Source organism: Melospiza georgiana, chromosome 6, assembly GCF_028018845.1.
Source record: "Melospiza georgiana isolate bMelGeo1 chromosome 6, bMelGeo1.pri, whole genome shotgun sequence".
In the NCBI taxonomy this organism is placed as follows: domain Eukaryota; kingdom Metazoa; phylum Chordata; class Aves; order Passeriformes; family Passerellidae; genus Melospiza; species Melospiza georgiana.
In genome coordinates, this window is record NC_080435.1 from 48,554,894 (window position 1) to 48,578,990 (window position 24,097).

The 24,097-nt window shown below is 41.6% G+C and overlaps 1 protein-coding gene across 1 annotated transcript in view; it reads right to left on the reverse strand.

The window, feature by feature from the left end:
• ITPK1 (inositol-tetrakisphosphate 1-kinase) overlaps positions 1-24,097 on the reverse strand; it is a 140,494-nt gene that overhangs the window by 95,088 nt on the left and 21,309 nt on the right. The window contains exon 3 of the mRNA XM_058026336.1: positions 14,159-14,183. Coding sequence (XP_057882319.1) covers positions 14,159-14,183 — 25 coding nt within the window. The remainder of the gene's footprint in view (positions 1-14,158; positions 14,184-24,097) is intronic.

The following is a 24,097-nucleotide window of genomic DNA, read 5'->3' on the forward strand; positions in this document are numbered from 1 at the left end:
ATGGAATTCATTGAAAAAAAATTTTCAGCTAAAATTCTTTGTTGGACGGGTGGACAGATGGGATGAGATTCTCACACACACGTCTGTGCAGAGTGGGCTGCTGCATTCTTATTTACACCCCAAGGAAATAGCTAAAAAACCAGAGCACTTTTTTTTGCATAAAAAATCCTCAACAGCAGCTGGTCAGCACCTTTGAAAAGCAGGCTCATTACTTAGCAACTTACTCCAGACTTCAGATAAAAAGGACCAGTATGGTCAGTCATCTGACTTGTCCTATGACCCAAGGCACAGAACTTCCCCTCACCATGACCTCCATCATAACTGACCTGATGGAATACTTGTCTTTAAAATAATGATTTTATTATGTCCACAAACAGTTTTTACTAACTATGAAGCTAATTTGATACCTAATACAATCTTTTAATGATTATTTCCCCTCACTAGAGCAGTTCCACTGTACTACTCAGTTCTACTGTAGTACTACAAATTTCACGTTCCCACTACACCTTCTATGCCATTAAAAAAGAAAATCACCTTTCAAAACTGAAAGGAACTTATGAAAAATTTTAGTGCTGGCAGCTTTAGCTCTGCCACATTTGTCTTTCAGAAGATTACAGTTGGAGTCAGGCTTTAATTCAGCACTCAGCAGTGGTCCAGGAGGCAGCACTCCTCTCTCAGGTTGGCTGCAGGATGCAACAGCAAGTGTTGAAACACTGAGGCTGTCACCTCCAGCTAAGAGCTGGCACCATAGCTTACAGCCACACCCTGGTGGCAAGGCACACTTGTGCCTGTCCCAGTGCAGGGAACAAGGTGTGACAAACACAGCAGGGTAAGCAGGGTATGCAGCTAGCAAGGAGCAGAAGGGAGACAAGCAGTTTAGAGGGAACCATCCTAACAGCTCATCACAAAGCAGGAGGCTTCTCATCACCAGTGCGCTCTCTACAGAAACAGACAAGCCAATGCTGTGTGTGGATGGATTAACACATGTTGGGCAGGTCTGTGGTCACTTGGGGGCAGAGACATGCACAATTTGCCTCTTCTTTCCATAGCCAAAGCAGATGCACACTGGCTCTGCTGGGGATGCTGCCTGGCCCTGGTGATATTGGCACAGGGCTCAGGAGGTTAGTAAGACCCATGGAGAACAAAGCCAGTCCTCTGATATGCTAGCACAATTTTGCAACCTTAAAATGAGGAGTTGGCTTGCCTCCAGACAACTTTCAAGTACAAGCACAGGACAGGCTCCAAACACAGGTTCTTCAGTACAGTCTGTTCTGAACACCACAGCGCAGATGTTTCTGAAGGGAAACAAAGAAGGATGCAGAGCTGGTGCAAAGAGTGGTCTGAAGTTTGAGATTTGCTCTTCAAAAGCTCTGTGTTTGTGGCCTCCTTTGGACACTCTCTAACAGCCTGATGGCTTTTTTATATTGTGGCACCCAGAACTGCCCCCCAGCACTCGAGGTGAGGCTGCCCCAGTGCAGAGCAGAGCAGGACAATCCCCTCCCTTGCCCAGCTGGGGATGCTGGGCCTGATGCCCCAGGACACACTGGGCCCTCCAGGCTGCCAGAGCACTGCTGGCTCATATTCAGCTTGCCATCCACCAGGACTCCCAGGTCCCTTTCCATGTTAGTGCTTGGAAGTAATTTAAATCAAGCACATTATTGGCATCAATATACAATAATAAAAGGCCAGCAATATGCAGACATTCAGACCTGAACTTATAATTCCTCTCAATCAAAGAGAATCCCAAACCTAAGCAAGAAAAAATCCCCACCATAGGAAAAGAAATATTGATTATTAGAAGGAGAAGAGTCTTAGAGCTGTACAAAGAGTGCATAAAGCTGTAAAGTTGGAAAAGCAGTCTAGATCCCAAACCCTTCCACTGAACTTTTATTCTTTATCTATTACTTGGTGAAGCACTAATTAAGAAGACTTAACAGATTAAAGTTTGAATTGTTTCAATATCAAATAGTTCCTTCTATTTTAAATATTCAGGAGATGCTTCATTATAACAAATGGAGATGTCCCATGACCATGAACATCTACACAAGCAGAGAGCATCATTAGATCAAGATTACAAACATTTAAGTAAAGAATTTTACAAGCCCCTCCACATCAATGTGGAACTGTTCAGTAAGTAAGTCACTTTGTTTTGCTATAAATTTCTATTTACTTGGTGTTTCTGGGTGTTTCCTCATTGTTTTATACTTCATCGTACTAGCATGAGCATGTCACTGTGCCATGGACTGTTGCTAAGTGATCCTCTGCAAACACAAAAGTTCTTGAGACAAATTCATAAACAATTCTGAGAGATTCAATAAATAAAGTTGCAGCACATCAATCCTAAGAAAATTTGTAAGGAATTAAAATTCCCAGTCATCAACAACTATGCTTAGTACTTCTCTTTACTGAAGATGAAGTAAACTCTGTCAGTTCTTCTTTTAAACATTAACTTGATGGTATTCCTGCACCAAAACTTGGCTACATACTGTTATATCTGGGCAGTAACAAAGTAGACCATCAAGACAGCATTTCCATGGACAGATCATTTTTCATGCATGATTATGCTGCATTTGCATTCTGATTCCTTAAACAAAAAGACAGCATAGCATTACTTCAAAATAATTTTTGCTGTAAGCAGAGTTCGGCTGTACCCCCTCCAGGAGTCTTGGACAGTAGTTATAAAAAACAGCCCTCCAAAACTGGGTATATTCAGATTTATGGAAAAGGCAAAAGCAGTCAGATTCACTGCTTTGAAAAGAACACATCAATAGTGTCAAAGAGCCATGAGTTATAAAAACACCAAGAGACCCTTTACTAGCTGCTAAGAAAGTACAGCACACTTGACAATAATCTCCACTAACTCAGGACTACCACAGCTCCTAGGATGTGACCACATAAGAACAAGACCCATGTGGTTTAAGGACAGTGGGCTGCCCATGCCTGCCTGTGGTTTGAACTCACTCCCTCCAAACTGAGCAAGATGCTCTTCACCGGTAGCATTAGTGCTTCTAGTTGGTGTTTCACTGGGACTACAGTTGGGTACAGCAATCTCACTTCCATTCCTGCCTGGAGAGGCCATCCTTGCACACAAGGGGATTTAGTGGTTGGCAGTGCAGAGACATAGTAAGCAAAGCCAGGAGTGTGGTGAAAACAGGTTTAAATGATGCTTTCACAAGTCTTTCTTGTGTCTAAGTCAGCACTTTGCCATTTCAGAAGAAAAAAGGACCTTGACAAGGGAGAAGTTGAAGAGACAGCTGGAAAAAGCAATTCCACTTGCCTTCTAAGCTTCCACTACACCAACTACCCACTGCCCATCAGGGTACCTCACCAGCCTCCTTCCTTGTGTTACTTTGAAGTCAAACCTACTCTATACTAATACAGAAGTAAATATAATCCACTGAGCTGCTGTACAAAGGGCTGGCTGCACTAAACTTTACTAGTGAAAAGACTTTATACCAAGAGGCCTTTAAAAGGCACTGCATAGACTGAACATGCCACAGCACAAGCAGCAGCACTGTGCTGGTCCCTGAGGGTGCTGTACCTGCTCAGGCACAGCATAATCACACCTATGTGGCACACAGTGCTCACAGAGCCAGCCCAGCTTCTGTGTGCATCCACTTCTGCACACTCACTCGATGCCTTGAAAAGGCTGACCTACAACAGAGGCTAGACAGAGTTATGGAATAAAGTAGGTAAAAAAATCAGAATTTTGGAAGCACAGAAAAAGTAGAAATGTGTTGATTTAACTGTACAAGCAGGTTGAAGAAGCTAAGAAGAGACCCAGCAGGCAGCTACTTTGAAGAAAAGCAATCACAGCATTTATCAAAAGAAAGCAGAGAACTTGAGCATTCCACACACCTGTCAGACAAGATCGACCACCAGGGTGCAGTTTCCTCACCCAACAGGAACTGAAAGCAGTGTGAGAACATGGCCCTTTACTGGTAGCAAAAAGGTCCTCTGGCCAATGGAGGTCATCAACTCTAACATGCCCTTTTTGGCTCAGAAGTGGAAAAACTATCAGGAACAGGGACCAGTGGAAGGATCTGTCATTAGCAGGGCACAAGAGCTATCTCCACCTCCTTTTTAGTCACTTACTTCACTGATAACCAGCTAACCAGCTATTAAGTCCTGCATGGCATGTAAGTCATTACAACAGGCTCATGAACTCAGTTTCCAACTGCTTTGTACTTAAAAAGTTGTGTTTCCCTCTTTATAGCTGCCGCTCTTTTTTCAGCCACTTAAAGGTTGTTATCATAAAGGAAAGGGTATTACAAAATAAGCTCATCTAGGCCACAGGAAAGAACATTTTCCAAGCTAACCTAAAGGGCAAAAGACCTCTCTGCAATCAACATAAATTCTGTACAGAAAGCAGTCAGCCTGTTCTCTAATCTTGCCATCAGCAAGGAGAGGAACAATTTAACACTGGCCATGCCACTGAGGTTACAGGACACTGCAGCTGTGCAATGAAGCTTCTTGTACAAGAAAACTATTTCAGATGCACTTAGACCTTTGAGTAAAGGAAGCTCTTAGCTCCAATCAACAAAATATGACAAAAACAAAGCTAAAAAGCTTCTCAGATTGCAAAGTCAGCCAAAAATTCCTCTACAACAGTTGTTTTCCTTACATTTCAGTCTTTTACAGTATTAGCTCAGTCCCAATGGCATCTTTTCCATCCCATGCTGGGATGATTCTGTCAAAACACTGTAAATAACTTCTCTTCATTTTGGCAAGGTACCAGGAGGAGGAGGAATAGTTTTTTTGTAAAAAAGCCCTCACTAACTACTTAATGCTCACCTTAAAACACATACTCTAACAAGGACACTATGTAGAAGTTAACATGTATAACAATGTTATACATTGTTATAAATATAACATTATAACATAATATATATAACATAAATATAACAATAAATTTAAATTAAACATGATTTTATTCAAGGAAACATGCCAAGTGGGAAATTAAATGAGTCAACTATAAATTACTGAAGGAAGCTCATATTGAAAAATTGATCAGTGAATTCTAGTAAGACACTGAACTATCAAGGATCTTAAAATAGCAACCAAAATCAGGGTAAGCTAAGTCCATTGCTCACAACGACAGAAGCATTTTATGGGTTTGTACATAGGTGTAGTTCCTGCTCTCCCACCCATAAGCTCTGCTGTGCCAGTTTTCAAAGCAGCACCACTCTCAATTTGATCTTTTTCCTTTAAATCATGACTGAAATGTGAGATACCTTTCTGACTGGTTAGCTGACAGCATTGCCTTAGGATCCTACAAGCTGACAAGCAAACTTCAACCAAAAGCATAGTGGACAAATTCTCTTGACAGGCTTTTATTCACCTATAATATGGGCAAAAAATAATTCTTTTGACTCCTTTTGACAAAAATAATCTTAACATAAGAAAAGAGCCATTAAAGTAAAATGTACTATGGCATCACCATTTCAGCAATGAATCTGCACACTGAAGTCAGGCTGGGTTTGGTGTGTTTTTAAGGCACAGCTGAGACACAGAAAGCACACCTGGAACCTCCTGGGAACAAAGTCTCCCTGCTCTGTGGGAAGGTGAGCTGAGGAGAAGCAGCAGAGCACAAACTGTGCCTCCCATGAGCAAAGCTGCCTCAGAACTGCACAAAGCTGGATGGCTTTTGTGGCTCCTCTGGCTTTGGGATTTATACACTTTCATTACTATGTCAGTAGCACACTGTCTTTAAGTTTCTCCCCTTAGAGAGGAGCAACAGAGAGACTCACAGGAACCTGCAGGAGAAAACTTTATTCCCATAGGGTGGGGGTGACCTGGAGAGAAGCTAACTCTTGCCCTCAACCTTCTCTTTGAAAAGAGCTTTCCAAAAGGAAGGTCTACTTCCATCAGGTACTAAGGGACTGTTTAGGGCAGATCAATGCCCTTAGGTATCCAATGATATTCAAATCCATTTGTTAAGTGTGCTTGCCCACCCTTGCTCCTGGCATAGCCAGTAGAAAACCACACTGATCTAATTTAGAAAGCTACAGCAGCAAACTCCTTTGTGACAAGTCATATGAGTGAAAGGGTTGAAAAAAATAAAAGTAAATTTAAAAATTAACATACTACAGCTCTGTGACCTTATGTTAAAGAAACGCGCATCTGGGATAAACCACTTCTACCTCACTTTGAAGAAACTATGCTCAAACATCTAAATTTCTCCTGGTAATCTCCTGTCTTCCTCAAAATGAAACCCTAGATTCAACAATTTCCACCCTACATTATTAATTGCACTGCTTTTGGTACCATGCAAAATTACCATTAGCAGTAAATTTTACTGAAAAATTGAGAGTGATTAAAAATAAACTGTCAAAAAGTCCGGAAGTATTTTCCATCAAAAGGTCAATATTAGAGCCACTTCCATGGCTGACTCCTTTTCCTCTTCACCAAAAACCAAGTTATTTTCAAACCACCACAGAGATATTGCAAAGTAACAACCAAAGGCACAGAAAACCCCTATAACATATGCAGAAACTCCTTCTGTCCGATCTCTACTTTTAGACGTACAGCAAAGCAGTCTACACCTTTGCAAAAAGAAATTAAAAGGAAAACCAAGCGTATTGCTTTCACCAGAAATGCAGAATTAAAGTGAAAAAAAAAAAAAAACTTATTCTAGCAAAAGACATCATCCTTAAAACACAGTGCCCCTTGGAGAGAAAAAAAGGGGATGGGGCAGAAGTTCCGCTGTCCAAGTTGAAGCCACTCTTCTGTCTTCTGCTGTATTTCCTAAAGGCAATGAAGTTGAGGAAAACATTTCCAGTTTTGGCTGTATTTGATTGTGCTCTGTTTTATATAGAGGCAGCTTAAGTACATGCATTAGGAGTTTCTCTAACTTAAGGCTAAAGACCAAATACAGAAAAACCTAAGAAACTTTAGGGCTTATGTCTTTAAGCACCAGGTTTTGTTGGAACCATTCACCCTTGCAACATTAATATGTTTATCCCCTTTAATTGTGAAGTGCCAGAAGACTAAACAAGCATGCAATATTTTCAGATATAATTATCTCAGGCCACAGATCAAAGGAGTAAGTCTTGCAGAAGCTGGAGAAAGAAGAGTCAACATACACTGAAAAGACTTCCTCAAGCTCCACTGAACTTCTGCAGCTCAGACCTACCAGCACCCTCACTGAGGAGGACAGGCACACACACAGCCTCCTCCACTGTTCTGATGATGTTCTCTCTGTAAAGCTTCTGTTGGAAGCAACCAGGTCTGAGCTACAGTGGGTACATGAGTCATGGCTCCTAAAAAACATCTCTGTGGAACCAAACCCCAGGACTGAAGGCAAGGTTTCAACTGCTGTGACAGGAATAAGCTTGCAACTCTGACAGAGCAGAGAACTGCATGACTTCACCCCCAAAATATACAAAGGACAGGGCATTCATCTGGGAGAGTACAGTCAAAGATACAGTCACACTTGTCATGGTATCATAGTAACTCCCCATCCTTCCTACTCCAAGAAAAAACTTCAGAAAAGGTCAAAAGAGCTACATGCATATTTGTACTTCAACACTGACTGTGCAGTTTCAGCAAAACCACAAATGAGACAGGTTGGTTTTAAAATGAGGCATTTCCTGAATCATGTGCCTCTGAACACACTCTATGGGCCTGTTTTGATACCATATCACAACACCTGCATCCAGTGAGACAAATAATTCTATTGTTTAATGCAGACTCAAAGCCAAGTCTTTGCTGGCCAACAGGCACTTGCAATAATCATGACTCAAAAAAGCACTGTCTAACAGTGATTTTGTGCAAAGACTGGGACTGTAGGCTCCAAAAATAGGCAAATAGTTTTACAAGCCAGCATTTCTTTGAGGGTCTTACTTTATCCGTACCATTTCTTGATGAGGGATTTATGAAGCTTTGGAAGAAGTATGTGGGAAGACCTAGGCTAATGACAGAATGAATATTATACAGCAGTCTTCAGAAATTAACAGCCCTGTTTTCCTTCACACACTCATTTGTCTTTAAATCTATCCATTTAGATATCTTCAAGTAACTTAAATAGCATTCCACTATGTGGAATATTACCTTTGTTAGGAAACAGAGGCAGAATTTGTAAGGGACTTGCCTGAAGTGCCTGCAGTAAGTGACAAAGCAAGGCAATTCCCCGCTGCAATTTCAATCCCATTACAGCCACCCAAATCTTGGGGAGAGGTCCCACAGGGACTGGATTTCCACTCAGGACTTCCCAGCTCCCTGCCTTTAGCACTGTTAGGAATCACTGCCTCATCACTACATACCAAGGAGCAGGGGGAAGGCAAAGGCACTGGGTAGAGCTGGCTCCATAGGCCAGAACAGTACAAGCTCCAACCTGACAGCCATTCATTATGCATTAGTTACACATTTCTAAATCTTAGCACCGTTTTCACATACACAGGTGTTGCCTGCAACTGACTGCAGAACCAACTGGGATTCGCCATCAAAAGAAAGCAGTCAAACCAGTCAGTAAGAGACTCTTTCTGAGACACAAAAATTTCTTCATGGTTCTCTCTCTCACTCACTCACCAAAAGTGAAAATAAATGCAATTTGATTTGTTTGGCTTACTCTGACTAATTTTTAGGAATAAGTGTTTGTTGTCCATTTGATCTGCTTAATCCACACAGTGAGAATGTTCCATAGCTTTCCCTCCCTTCCCTGCCCAAACAGATGTGTATTTATTCTTCTTCTTCCCCAGTGGACCAGAAGGGCCCATGCTGTACGTCAGTGACGAGCGTGCTGATGCAATGTAAAGCACTGTGCCAAGGTCATCTCTCCCTGCACTGGAACCTGTGCTGCATTCCTGCTGGGTAATGCTGCTGCTCAGCTGCCACAAAGGTCTCACACAAAAGGATCTCCCCTACTGAGAAGGATTGGGGGAGGATTCTGCCTGGGATTTGTTGTTCCACATTTCTGCTGTTTCTGGGTTCAAATTGAGATTAATGCACTTTTTTGGAAGATCCTACTTTGTGTGCTTAGCACACCCTTTGTAGCACTGACACTAAGAAGTATCAGGAGCTTTGTAAGATTTTAAGCAGTGTCCCCCCACCTTCAAACACATGCAAAGTACCTAACACAATTCAGACTGGGAAGGGCTGGAGAGCCTCTATAGCATCACTTCCAAAAATGCACCAAAGGCAAAGCAGGCTGCCATTCTTAGGAAAACAGGGACTGACTTTACTGAAGGCCTGGCATGCATGTAAAAATAAACTTTCTTCTCCCGGTGCTAGAGGGCCAACCCTCCAACATCTCAACAACCTTGCTTGCTTTGGAAGCTTTCCAGTTACATCTTTCTGTACATGCTACCAAATATATATTTTACAAGCTCATTTTCTTGGTTAGAACACTGCTGTTTCAAGCTTACTCCATTAATATTTCATGTGAAAATAAACATCTCCTAATTTCTAGAAAACAACAGATCCCTGGCAACAAATAGTAGAAACCACTGTCATTAGTTTTGCACTTTGATTGAAGAATTAAATAGTGTGGAGGGCACCCTGAATTCTCCTTTGCAGGCTTCAAGAAAACCCATGTCTAAAAGGACAGTCTTCTCCAAAATAAAAGATTTCAAATATCTCTATTCCCAGAAAGTTGAGGGACAAACAAGACAGCAGTTGAGACCATTGTATAATCAGTTGCTCCACATCAGAAAACATGCTCTCCTTCATATCCCACTGCTATTAAAAAACATGCATTTTGAAATACAACTAATCCCACTTTTATAGACAACTGACTAGAACATCCTTCTAAGATAGAAGAGCACTAGTGTTCATTTGATCCAAAATCACCCACCCCAAAATAGGGAATCTTCACTATTTTAGAATTCAAAAATGTGAGCAAGAGCTCAAGGAAAGTTTGGGTGTGGAAGTGCTTGAAACTGCTTTGAAGTCACGAGAAATACGAAGGCTCCAAACTCAGTCACACAAAAGCCAGACTGGCAATTTGTCAGAAGCCAAAGGGCTGCAGCTAATTATTCTGGTTTTGCATAGCTTGTGAAACAAAAATAAATGCATGTCTCTATCAGAGGTACTTGTGATGATTTCCACTCCAGTGCACATGTTTTCACTCTTACATTCTTCAAACTAAGCCAACAGATTTTTCCTGAAAAACAAGGTAGATGTTTTTTCTCTCCCTTACCAGAGCACAGTCATAAGAAACTGGCTACTTTACTAGCTAAAGAAGAACCGACAATTTTCAATCCTAAATTTTGCCCTCCACTAATTTGAGTGATGGAGGGCTGGAAATTGAACAAGGTATGAAGACACTATAAAAAACCCTTATTTGTAGATGTCATTACATAAAATAGCTTTTTTTAATGATAAACACCTCATCAGCCATCCACTGCATAGCTTCATAAGCAGTCTTCCCCTTGAAACAGTGATGAATTGATTAAGAAATGCTTCAGTTTAAGCATTTTCTGGCAAGTCACCCCAATGCCAGCACAAGAGCTGTTCTGCCTCAGCCCTGCCAGCTGCTGCCTGCCTAGCAACTGCCTGCAGGCCATGGCAGATGGGCTCTGGTCATGTCTGTCACCTGCTCAGGGCATCTCTACTCTTCTCTGGCCACCAGCTCAAGCCACACCAGCTGAGCAGGCAGCTGCGAATGGTGGGAAGAGCCAGAAAGAAAGGAGAAGGTTTGGAACTGCCACAGGAACCACAAGAGCATTTAATTCAGAATACTTTAAATGCATTTCATTCAGAGTACTTTAAATCCAGAACACTTTAAATAAAGCTGCCTTTCACTGGAAGAGAGCCAGCGGCCCCAGCCCTGCTGACCACCTTTCATTGCTCCTGCCTTCGTCCCACACAACAGCACAAGCCAGTGGCCCCAGTGCCCTTCCCAGAAGAGCTGCAGCTGAAATTTCTGCAGCACAGATTGCAGCACAGACCCCAGCAGCACTGGGGCTGGAACTGCAACAGGTTCCCTGGGAGAAATGGGACACATCCTTCAGTCTCTCCTCCTGCAAAACCAGAACAAGAGTGCTTCCTCACCAACAAGTAAGCACTAATTCAAAAAGCTCCCTGATACTCAAGTGATCCCTGCTTTAAAAAAAATAAGTAAATGCCCCATAATAAGGTGAGAGAGGCAGCACAGTATTCTGTCAAGAGCCCACCTTGAAAAGCTAGTAAATTGCTTTTTTGGTTTTTTTCCTTGTAATATAACACTGGTTTATGGCTGCCCCACTGACTTGTATTTAAGCTGCAGAAAGCAAACCTAGATCCAGAACATTGCCAGATTCTAAGGATGCTTCTACTCAGAGTTTTGCCATGTCCACCAGAAAAACAGAAATTAGTTAATCCTATTCAGGCTCCCAAATGTTTGGGTGCAGGCTCAGACTCATACTGTCTTTGGAAAGTTCATAACCTTGAAAGCTTTTTATTTAATTAATCTACTGTACCATCTTCTAAGCCAGCTAGCTTGGTGGATGTTACTCAGTTGTACTATATAATGTTGCACATTTCAGCTCTTGCACCTTGAGTTCACAGTGAATTTTTATGTTAGAAAATAATCAGTATTTCTAAAAAACTCCAATTATTTATCACCACACAAGTTGAGATGTTTTCTGTTTGTTTTCAATGTGATGTTCTAATTAAGGTCTTACTGCTAGATAAAGGAGAATGCCTGCTTAGCATCCCACTGCCACTCTTGTTTTATTTTTCTTTGGAGGATGTGCATGTCTCCCCACTCAATAAAAATAGAAACCTGGAACCACTCTCTCTGCTGAAAGTGGAAGGGTGAGAGAAGACAAAACACAAAACCTGAACACAAGTCATGAAAGGTTAATTGCGGTCTAGCAGCAGCTCAGTCAATCTATAAAGCACAATTAGCTCTAAGAAAGCAAAATAAAAGAATTTAATCTGTCTAGCCAAAGAAGAGAGGACTATCCTAAATCCTCCCTGCATGAGGGAAACAGAAGTCACACAGATGCTTATTTGAAGACTTCCAAGACTTTGCTTTAGTAGTAGAAAATCCTTTCCTGCTCCTGTGAAACATCTTTGGAAAAGAATAATTTGATGTACGTTCACAGAAGTCAGCACATACCAGTCCCTCACGCTTTGCTCTCTAGAAGCCAGTAACTAAACCTTACCTTCCAACTCACTACTTCTTACTGGAAAGCAAGTCTACTTCAGAAAAATTCTGAATTTATGTAAAAAAGAAATCAGGTAAACATCCTGTGTATGTTGAGTTTTGATTTACATGCTTACTCTCAGACCTAAGAGCTGGTTTCTCTCTAACAGGACAGGTTCTTTAAAGGAGAAGGGGAAGCAAATCAAAGAAATGCTGCAGTTGCTTGACTCAGGAAGACAATATTCCCTCTGTCAAATAAACCTTGTGCACCAGACAGACATCAAGACAATCCTTCATCTGGAAGCAGGGCTAGGGGGACAGGTCATGCAAGGTGCTTCAAGCAAAAGTTTCTAGCAATAAGGGATGAGCCAAGAGCCCATTCCTGATACCTTCCCTACTGGCTGAAGCACACTGGGTTATATGCAGCAACATGCAAGTGATAGGCAAAGGGTGATCACACACTTCAATACATCCTGCTCCAGCGGAGCAGCAGGCACCAGGGATTGAGGTATGCCTTTGGGGCACAAATTCCCACTATAGATCAGTCTGACATCTCAACCACACTGTCAAATATGAGATGATAAATTATGAGAGCATAAAGCATTTTTATGGGGACAAAGTCCTGTCTAGTTCTGTCCAAATGTTTCCCAAAATGCTATTACAATAAATAAATACTTTCCAATAATTTTGTAGCCATTAAGCTACACAAACCTATGGAAAGATAATAACTTTAATCCATGAGGTAAAATGGAATCTGCCCTCTGCTCAACTAATGGATGCATCACTGAATTCATCTCACATGAGCCCCTTGCTGCATAAATGTACAGTGCAGGTGCAAGGCACATATAACATGCAGGCATTGAGCTGTAATACACTGAGGTATTAAATAATAATGTCCCCTAGACAGTGACACAAATATGGGCTAGCTTTCTCCCTGTGCTCCTGATCGAGCTGTGCTTTGTAAATGCAGGTTTGTTTTTATCAATCTGGTAATGCCATTATCAAAACTGATGAAAGAAACTGCCCTTTAGCTCTGAGCAACAGGAGGTACAGGAAAGGAAGATGATGCAGCAGTGGTGATAGGTTAAACACAGCCAGTAAAGTACGTGCCCTTTGTCCTTCTAACACAATGCAGTTCTCTGACAACCACTCATGACTGAAAGACATACTCTCCATTTTAACTAGCAATGAGAAGTTTTTAAGTCTTTTTTGACAGTGGATTCTTTAAAATAACATGGCCTGATATTTCAATTTATTTTGTGTTAAGTGCTTTTCTCCTGCTCCCTGGTGGTGTTGGGAAGCACCTTTCACATGGATTTCAGAGCAACCTTAATTACCCAAGGCTAACATACCATTTTCCTCCTCTCTTTTCTATTGCTGCTATTGAGGCAGTGAGGAACTCACCACTTCAGAGTTCAAAATGAGCACCAGGTAAGTATCAGCAAGAGTGAAACCTATGACATACAGCTCTTCTAAGCACACAAAATAAGCCAGAAAGGAGGAGCATGCTTCCCCTTCACCTTTTAGAGCTTATAGTGCTCTATGTTACAGCTGACATGTAACATAATTCCTTTCACAAGCTGACACCATCCTTTAAGTAACATCTTGTGTGAAATATGACCATTCAGAGCTGGGAAAGAACAAATGTAGCCAACACCTGAACTTATCTGTAGAAGGGCCACAACTTGAAAGCACTTTAGTATCATTTCTCTGCTCATTTGGTTACAAGAACATTGCTTCTGCCATAGCTTTCTTTTTTCAAAGGGCATATCCTGTTTCTGTTAATTGCATTCTGTGAATGCAATTAAAAGACTAACATCACCTAATCAACTATCAGAACTTATTAACTGACAGACACAAGAAAAGCCTAACTGCATTCCCACTTTCACTAGGGCACCTATTAAGCTGGACTGCATGTGGTTTCAACACAGGCTTCATAAATGGGGAATCCTGTCAATCCAAAAGCAGTATCTGTCACAAAGAACTGAATGGAAAGAAAAATCATTAAGCCCAGGTCACACTGGCATCCAAACAACAGCATTTAAAATCAGTAAGCCTTCTTTACAGGAAAATAGAACCTTTACTCACCTGCACTACTTCTACGCCTCTTTTCCTGAAAAAAGAAAAAAAAAGGAAATGTTAGTGTTGGAAATGTGGGGAAAATGTAAAAACAAAAACTAATGGAAAAGCACTGCTTCATACTAGAATGCAAACAATAAAAATCTGCACTAACAACCTGATTCAAATTCAGGAAAGCACTTGTTCAGTCTCATTCCCTGTCTAGGAAGCACTTTGGCAGATTCTGACTCATGTCCCCAGAAGTAAGGCAAGATGAATACTAAGCAGCTGCAGTGCTGGGACTGACAGGGCTGTTAGGTGAGCACAGGTAGGAAGTGGCTGATATTACAGAGGAAGCATCTGAGTTTTAATTAGATCTAGTTTGCTTTTCATTTCTCATCTGCCCTCAGAGTGTGCAAATTGCACCACAGCACATTCTGCATGCTTGACAGATCTTTTCTTTTGAATACATGTATAAATGTCAAGGAGAATTAAGACAGCACCTTGCAGCCATTTATCCTCTTATTTAGAGTCTTATTCTACCCCCATCATCTTGGTACACAGGATCCCACCCTAGACTTCAGGTTTAAAGACTTGCAGTCAGTCTGATTCCTTCAAGAGCACAATTCCAATACTTGAGGTTTATCAGAAAGGACCAAGCCTTTGGCCACATGGAGAATCATTCCAGTGATCCTGAATCTCCAGCAATGAGAGACTGGAGAGGCCTATGAATTATAAACCAAAATGCTGAGAACTGCAATTGGTAGAGCCAACTTAGGCAGATCTGTAGAGACAGTTGTCTACTCTGATGGTATGAGAATTGAGACTCAGGTACATGCAGTCAGAAACACTCAGTCACTGCCTTTGACAAGCTATCAAGCCAAACAAACCATTTCTGCACTAGGCTTGAGAGCAGAACTGAATCCCTGGCACAAAGCCCAGCCACTCCTGCTCCATGCCCTCCTCCCAGTACATGCAGGGTATTTACATAAGTTAGAATCTTCTCACTTTGAAGACATAGGAAATTTAACCTAAAAATGAAAAGCCTCAGTGAGCACAAGACAGGAATCTCTCTTCCTTGTGCCAGTAGCCCTATATATGAAAATCAAAGTCCCCTTTTTTTGGGAGGTCATAGAACAGGACTGCCTAACTGCCCTCAGTGCTTTTCTATCTGAGAGTGTCTTTGTTGTTGTCCACAGTCACAAATGCTGCACACTGCTGAATACACAAAGGCTCCTCCAGTTTTCCACCCAAGACAGTAGGCCTTTCTTCTGGGAGGCCATTACAAGGATGCCCAAAGGGACAGGCGATCAATCAGCATCTATGACACAAATTGTCCCCTCTTCCACTTTACCAGTCTGGAGTCTCTCTGGCCTAGAAGCAGCATTCAATGCACAGACACAGCAGAGAGCCTGTTGTGAGAGCTCAGCAAGGAAATAAAAGAGAAAATGAAACCAAGCACCTCTTGCAAAGAATTTCAAAGCCCTCTTGCAGATAACAGCAGCTGTAAGTGGTGGGTGTTTAATATACTGCTATTATGGTGTGGGAAGCCCAACTGTAGATCATCACTTGAGGCTGGCCAGATGTGTTCCAGCTCTGTGATGAGAAGAAAATATGAATCTTGCAGAGAAAGAGTTAATAGCCAAATTGTTGAAACCATGGTTTTCACAGAGCTAAGCAAGAAAAATAGGAAAAATTAGGTGGGGAATGCTATTTTATAAATTAGGGCAGCAGACTACTCAGAAGCATTCCAGGTATTGTAAGCTAAAACTTAAAATAATCAAACATTTTTGCTGTGTGTGCCCTGGAGTAAACAAAACAACTCAAAACTACCATGGAAATACACCAAGCTTCAGACAAAACTGCACCACAGTCCCTGGAAGGACAGTGACTGATGGCAAAAGCTGCATTTCTTGTCAGCCTACATACACACTGAATTAGCTTTTATTCTACTTTGAGGAAGATAAATATTCGTGAGCTGGGTGTCAAACCCATTTGAGAGAGAATCAGTCCAAATGGTTTCTGTAATCCCCCCAAAATGAACTTTGCAAACATTCTGGGACTTACTGGAACCAACTGCACTGTCCCAGCAGGAGGGAAGAAGCCAGAACAGCACATGGGAATGGAGAGGAGGGGTGCCTGCTCTTAGGTACAATGCCACACATGCTTAAAAAGGTACAGGAAGAAGGAAGCAATTACCAAGGCTGGCTTGTAGCTGGTCTTCCCCTTTTCAGAGGGCAGCAGGATGTCCTTTTTGTTACCTGAAATATGAGAGCCTTTTCTACTTAAACCCAGGGGACAAGAAGCCATAGGAGCATTTTGAGGACTAGTTAATTTGGGAAAAAATCCTCTACCAAAATATTGTAATTTGAAAATAAGTTATTTTAAAAACAAGAAGTATCCAAACAATAAGGATGTCAAGCTACCATGCACCTGTTTTGTAATTAGCTGATTCCCTGGCCAGAAGATTTCCTAAGCCAGTGACTTCAGGCTTTTCAGCCAGGCAGGTCACAGCAGCAGGCTCAGGGCAGAAGATATCCCTGATGCAATACCACCTAACCACACACAGTGCCTTACGTCACCTGGGAAAGGGTTTGGGGTCAGGCATGGAAAGATAGCTGATCCTATGCACAAGAAACTCTAGGACCTTCAAAACACAGAGTAAACAGAGAGAATGAAACAGACTGTGGGCCATAATTCCCCAACAAGGGGTTGCCTGTGCAGGACACACAATGGAGACAACACAGTTGCTGAATGAACTGTGCTGGGAGTCTGAGCCATGGACCAGTTACCACTTCTTCCTACTGTGCTTTAAAAAGCCAGTAAGAAAAATACATCCTACCACTCTCATGTACATTCTTTTGGGCTGTTTCCTTAGCAGAGGTCAGGCAGGGCATGACTGACAGGACAGCATGGGATAACTACTTCACCTGGTGTGCTGACAACTATTCTTGTGTCCCTCATGGTGTTGTCCATGACTTTCTAGCTCCCTATGCAGTCTGAAAGTGAGCCACTGGCTACCAGGGGAAGGGCTCCCATTCCCAGCTAGCCTAGCTGCCTCCTGACAAATCTCTCTTTCTGAGGAAAAAGAAAGGTCATTATTAGCTGTACTTCCCTTCTGCCTCTGAAGAGGCAACTCAGCTGTGTCAAAGAGAGACTGTGTCTCTCTACTTTCATTGAATAGACATTTGAAAAATGGTCAGTTCTAAACTACATTCCCAGAGGTCACTAATTTTAAAATACTTCTAATTTCAAAGATTATCTACACACTGCAACATTTACAGGAAAACCAGAAACATTTAAGTAACTGCTGCATTAGTCTGCAATATCAAACAGATGCCTAAAGCCTGTTCCAGCTTATTAGCTCTATACCTGAAACCAGTGAATAACTCTGCTGGATAATGCAACATTCCCTGTACTCAACAGCAATTAAAATAATTACCATGCTAGTTGACTTCATGTTTAAGTTGGAATGATGTATGGATTTAAAGAAGAATTCAATATCAAGTTACTAAAAGCACATTAATCAGTGTCTTGAAATTGATGTTTTACCAGAGCCTCAAACTATGTAGAATAGCTGGCTTTTGGGGTTGGGATTGGGTTTTTTTGAAACACTCAAAGTAAACTGTTTGGACTAATTCCCCACAGCATCTAGGACTTGAATATCATAGTGAATGATAATTAAAAGAGAGAAAATTACTATCAGGTTGTATATCATAGTCATGGTTAAATTAAGCAAATTGTTTTTCCTGTATGATAGAATGAAAAATCCCAAATGGAATTTACAATTTGAAAAGTAAAGCCAAACTTTCTATCATACATTCAGTGAAGTTAACTTTTTCAGATATCACTTTGAAAATTTCCTATGTAAAGAAGTAGCAAATAAGAAGAAGAAAAAGAAGAACGTATTGCTTTAATCTTAAAAAAAGCATTTTCACAGAAAACCAATACACTGACATCAGAGGGAGCTTATAAATATTAATGCATCAGAGCAAAAATCTGTAGTCACTAAGACTTTCCACCACACTGAAAACCAGCCAATACAGGAGCCCCAGCATTGTGGATCGCCCATTTCCCCTCCTGGCATAAAGGCAAGCTCAGCTCAGTTGCCTTAGCTTTTCCATCAGCAGAATACTTTACATTTTTTTTTTATTAAATATTCGTGACAATCCTTGCTTTTATTATTTTTCATCACTGATAGATGCCAACTTATTGTCTAGTAGGGAAAATACCAAGCAGTAACTCCAGTATTTGGGTGCTCACTGTCCAGGGGCTCCAGCTCACAGCCACAGCCATCAGTGCACGTGGACATGGCATCTGAAACATGGCAGACTCAGCTGTAAAAAGAGGGAGGACCTTTTGTGGCTTGGTTTTTTGCACACAGATTATCAAGCAGGCAATTAATCAGTTATTTTTACCAATTAATATCCAACTACACTTACCTTTTAGCAAGCTTTCCCCCACTAATCTGTATTCTGGAAAGTTTTATGTCTGAAATGGACCAAAAGTTGGCATTTGGGGGAGAGAGTTCTCAATTTCCTCAGTCTGTAAAGCATCACAGATGCAAAGAAGAAAGGCAATAGAGTGCACCTTTACAGTCTGGTAGGTACAGCTAATGCAGTACAGGAGAGAAAACATCTCACCTCAAACTCTAAGTGCTCTTTAGGTGGGCTGAAAAAACCCCAAGACTTTGGGCTGTCATGGAACACCTTTCAAGTAGGATAAAACTCCACAGGCACAAGGCAGCCACATTTGTGCATTTCTTCCTTGTTTGTATAAACAGGGAACAGTCTAAGTAATAGAAGCCCTCATACATCAGACACTACAACACCGTAAGTGCTTTTCACACCACCACCCCATTCACACATGACATTTGGTAGAACCATCTGATTGATATTCTCCACATCTTCAAAGCATTATATCATCCCATTTACAGCCATAAAAATGCTTCTTAAGAGTGCTGTTATCAGAACAAAGTGCCCTGAAAGGGACTAGAAAATAAGAGAGGATCTTGGTAGAGCTCAAGCAGCATCGCTCTGGTATTCACCTGCAGTGCCATAAATTCCCACTACAACACACACAACATTTCACAGCAAAGATACAGCTGGAAGCCCACTAACCCTTCATCCTGAAGGAGCAATGATAAAGTGAAGCATCCAACATTAATGCTTCAGACATTCAAGCAAAAGGGTGGAAAAAGCCATAAAAGAAAGAAAACAGGCACTGCAAGCAGTGACTAAAGGAAATAAACTGCCTTTAGTCACTAAATATTAAGACAAAGTTTCAGTCTGTTTCATGAAACATTACAAAGCTCCTAATTTCAGCACTAAATAAACCCACTTAGTGTGGAAATAAAATCTGTGTATCCCAAGTTATAAAAACCAAAAGCCAGTAAATACAAACTCAAAAGAATCTGTTTTCTTTTTAAACTAGGCATTTAAGATGGATCAGTGCTGCTGAGCTCTGCCAGACTCTTTTCTTGGAACTAGTGACCCCAGGTTCTGGGAGCCTCTACTTGCTACTTTCCCAGCAGGACAGAAAACCTTTAACCACAGTCTTTTGAGAGGAAAAAAAACCCTGAAAAATCATCAGTGGGAAGAAGGAGTGATTAACAGCTGCAGAGAAAAATTATTAAAGGCCAGGAGTTATTCATCCTACCAGACATTCAGAGACAGATTTAGTACCTGATGACAATTACAAGCAACTGGGCAGGGTTCAGCCTTTAGCCATAGCCTTACCCCACCAGACATTATCAGATCCAGCTCCCAGCTATGGCAAGCAGCCACACCACGTGATCTCTTTATAACCTTATTAAAAACCACCTTCAAACCAAGCTGTTTTGGAACTGTATCTTCCATTACAAAACATTAATTTCCCAAAGGTCAGAGTCCTTCAAATTTGCAGGCTAAATTGCTCTAGCACCATCCTTTGGCTTCAATAAACTGCTTGCTTCCTTAAGCACTGCAAAGAGCACACACGTCCTCTCTGCTCCCTGTTCCCTTTGTCTCCTCATGACCCCAGTCACCCCAATGTTAATATGACCCTTAGCATGCAGAAAGCAAACACATGACCCATCCCTTTCAGAAGTCTTTCTAAGGTCATGAGACATCAGTGATGGCTCAAAGAGACCTGAGAAGAGGCAGTAGAATCATGAGGCAAAAGACAATATCCCTTCCAGGGACAGACATGGTATTCATCTTTACATTAAAAAAACTCTTCTTGCAGAAGGTATTAGAGGCTTCTAGAAACATGAGCATGGTGCAAAGGTTCCTATTACTGGGGACTTGGAATGGAGGATTCCAGCTCTTTAGGAAGGACAGGCAAGGGAGTCATCCTCTCTATGTCAATAAGCAGCTGGAGTGCAAGGAGCTGTGCCTGGCAATGGATGAGGAGCACACCGAGAGCTTTTGGGTCAGGACAGGAGACACAGAGCACCTGACCAGGGAGAACAAGCAGATGAGGCCCTGTGCACACAGACAGGAACAGCCTTACATTCACAACACCTGAAGCTCACAGGGGACTCCCCAGCAAGATCATGGAATAGATCCTCCTAGAAACCATACTAAGAGTCTTGGCAAATACAGAGGTGACTGGGGACAGCTAGCAAATTGTGTCTGCCAAATTTGGTGGCTAAAGGAAGAGCAACTGATGGCATCAACCTGGACTTGGGCAAAGCATTTGGCACTGTCCCACATGACATCTTTATCTCTAGACTGGAGATGTGTCTTGGTGTTCTGACAAGCTTCAGCTGCTCTCATCTTCTCTGCACAAAGACCACCAGTTCAGTATGGCCAGTGAGACGAGGCTCTGCCAGGCCCCAGCCTGGTACTGCAGGTTCTGCAGATCTGCACACCACAAGACAAAACAAAAGCACACCTCCACTCTGCTAAAGCCAATGGGTACAGAGAGAAAGGCATGTCTGCCAAGCCAGCTTTCACCTAGAAAGGGCTTTTAATCTACTAACTCTGAAACCAAAGGCTGCATAGGCTCTACAACTCTCCAAAACTTTGGCAAACAGCCTTGAATAAATGTTTTGGGAGTTTTCATAGAGGGCAGACATCCACTGAGACATGCATGAGAAATGTGCAATATGCAAAATGTTTTTTCATTTCTTGGATCTCTAAAAGAGATTGGGCATTTTTTTTGGCAGAAATTACAGACTTATTTAAGTTCAGCAACTTGCCATGCAAAAACGACTATTCATCTCCAGCCAGGCTTCAAGTAAGATATATAGGTGTCTGGGGCTTTCTTCTTTATGCAAAACTTCATTATGCAAACAAGGGAAAGTTAGCATGTCTGCTCATTGAAGAAACCTGATTGCAACTCCTTTTTTCCCCTCCATACAGAACTGTGTTTTGGCACTGTACAAGTCAGACATCAAGCCTCCCTTAAGTTTCATCACCTTTGAAACCCTTGTGATTTCTTGTCTTTTACACTCACCAAGTGACCACTGTTCGCATATGCAAGGAACAAATTTTCCTCTATGGAACTGGAATCAGCCATAGATTCACAGACATAAGCAATAACAGGAGCCTATGCAGGGAAGTTATTGTGGCCACATAAATGCACTGGCACAAGTAACAATCAGGTTAAAACGACATCCATGCAAAGGTTTAGCATTCCTAGAAAGCTTTCCCCTTCAAACTCTGCATCAGTTCAGGCTCACATAACTTACTCAGTCAGCTCCTGTTTTAGTTGTTCCTTTGAGATGCATTTCAAGCCTCATCCTTTATTTCGGGGTACTTACAAATACAGCTGTTATTTTAAAGAGGACTGGTTGGTTAAGCCCCAAATAAAAAGCTGGTTAAAAGCAATTCAGTAGCATCAGAAACTAGATTTCACCTTTATTTCACTATGCAGCTCCCCCAAAGCAGCTCCCACTGTATGAACCACATCAGTGGAAAAGAGACAAGCACTCAGAAGCTGAGACGTGCACTTCTGCAGTCTGCTACTCTATTTGAGAGGAAAATGATGTTCAGCAGAAAATACACAGTACAAATTAAAGAAATGTGAATTGAATTGCTTTTCTCCATTTGAACAGATGCAGATGCCAATACCAATAATGGGAATTTCCTCCACTGTAACTGATTCTTCTGCTCAATTTTACATCAATGTAGATCACAGAAAAATTATTTTACTTTATTTGGAAGCCTCACTAGACAGGTTCACAATAAAATAAAAGCTTGGCTTCCAACAAGTGATGATCACAATGTTTGAAAATATTCCATTTATTGGCATGTGGCCAATTTCCATGAGAAGCAATAGGACAGAGCATTTGACAGTGCTGTAGTGAATATTCTTCATGGTCTGCACATGATCCTGAAAATGAAATAAAATTTCTACAACATGCAATATTTGAGTATGGCCTTACATTTAAATGGACAGAAACTTAATAAATGTTCTTTATTACATAAAGCGTACAGAATCATTTTAATAGCTAATGTGAAAATTGGGGTGGGGATCAAAAAGAATATATTAAAAAAAACCCCAACACACACATACCCTGAGCAAAAGCATTCAGGTAAGAGAACGGAGTTTTCCACTGATCTCATTGGATAGGGCTGAAGTTTGAGGAGCTGGAAATATAACATATAGAAGAAGGTTCTACCGCAAACTTCTTAATATCAATGCAATATAGATCATTAAGGTTCACAGAAATACACCAAAAGCTCTGAGCAGAGATAGGCATAGGATTGTTATGCACAGGATCAGCCAAGGTCAGAAAGTACAAACTTGAAGTTGGACCAGAGGTCAGACAGTGGGATGAAATGTCTCCCGTGTTTACCACAGTTTCTGCACCTGAAAAGCACAACATAGTATCTTCAAGACATCTCCACCCTAGCTGGTGCAAATTCCATCATGGTGACTAAACCACTTCAGAGAAGCACATCTATGTATGTGCTACAAATACATCTATTTTTATCTACTCTAGATTACATTGAAGTTTGCTGTTAGAGAAAGATTAAAATTCTCCCTATTTCTTTCAGTCCAAGGGTTCTTGCTTTAAGCAATAGCATATGTATAGATTTGCCAGAACACCCATTTTCTTGTTTGCTTCAGTGGATTGTTAACAGTGCAGTAAAACCCAACCCTCTGATAAATCATAAAACACAAATACTGCCTGGTTTTTATCCAAGCTGTGAGAAAAACATACATCTGTCTGAAAGGTGAAGTGAATGATAAAGACACAAGTTGAACAATCTTGTTCAAGCAAACAAATCCTGTTTGTTGCAAGAAATTTAGAGCATCCCATCTCTGTGAACCAAACATTCTTTTTCTGATGACCTTCAGCCCGTCTCCAGGCATGACCTCTGCCCAAGGGGTCCCTTCAGAGCTCTGCCATGAGCCAGTACCCACAGCATGTGCCCTGCTGTCCCCCACACCCCTGACCTTCCATGGCACATGCTGCTGCTCCTCTCTCTCACCCTGGTGCTGGGGTACACACAAACACAAGGGCTCTCTAATTAATCCTGGCCTTACTTTTTTTTCTTGCCTTAGCTAGACAGCAGCTGTTACACCCATGCTTCCATCAGTGACTGAACACATGTTTTGAGATGACAACTTTGCCAAATTTGGCCAGGGCATGCAGGAGCTGATACACAGCCCTGCAAATGCTATTACATTTTCTAACCAGACTCTGCTTTAACCCAGATTCAGACCTGCTGGGAGGTCTGCTACACCCCATAACGGGGAGAGCCAGACAATTTCTTGGGCCTCCTCAGATTTTCTAGATGCTGCCTCAATGAGCTAAATCCTACCTCATACCTGAGCTCTGTTACTCATATCCTACTTCTCCCTCTCAGAAAAAAAGCCTTAGGCCAAACAGTTCAGCTGCATCTTTTACATTTGCTTCCCTTTATGGACTTCTCTAGATTCTCTGGTACCTGCCCCTCCCCACTACAGGACTGCTGTGATCACAACATGCCGATGACTTTAAAAGATAACCTAAATTCCTCTTACAGGAAAAGG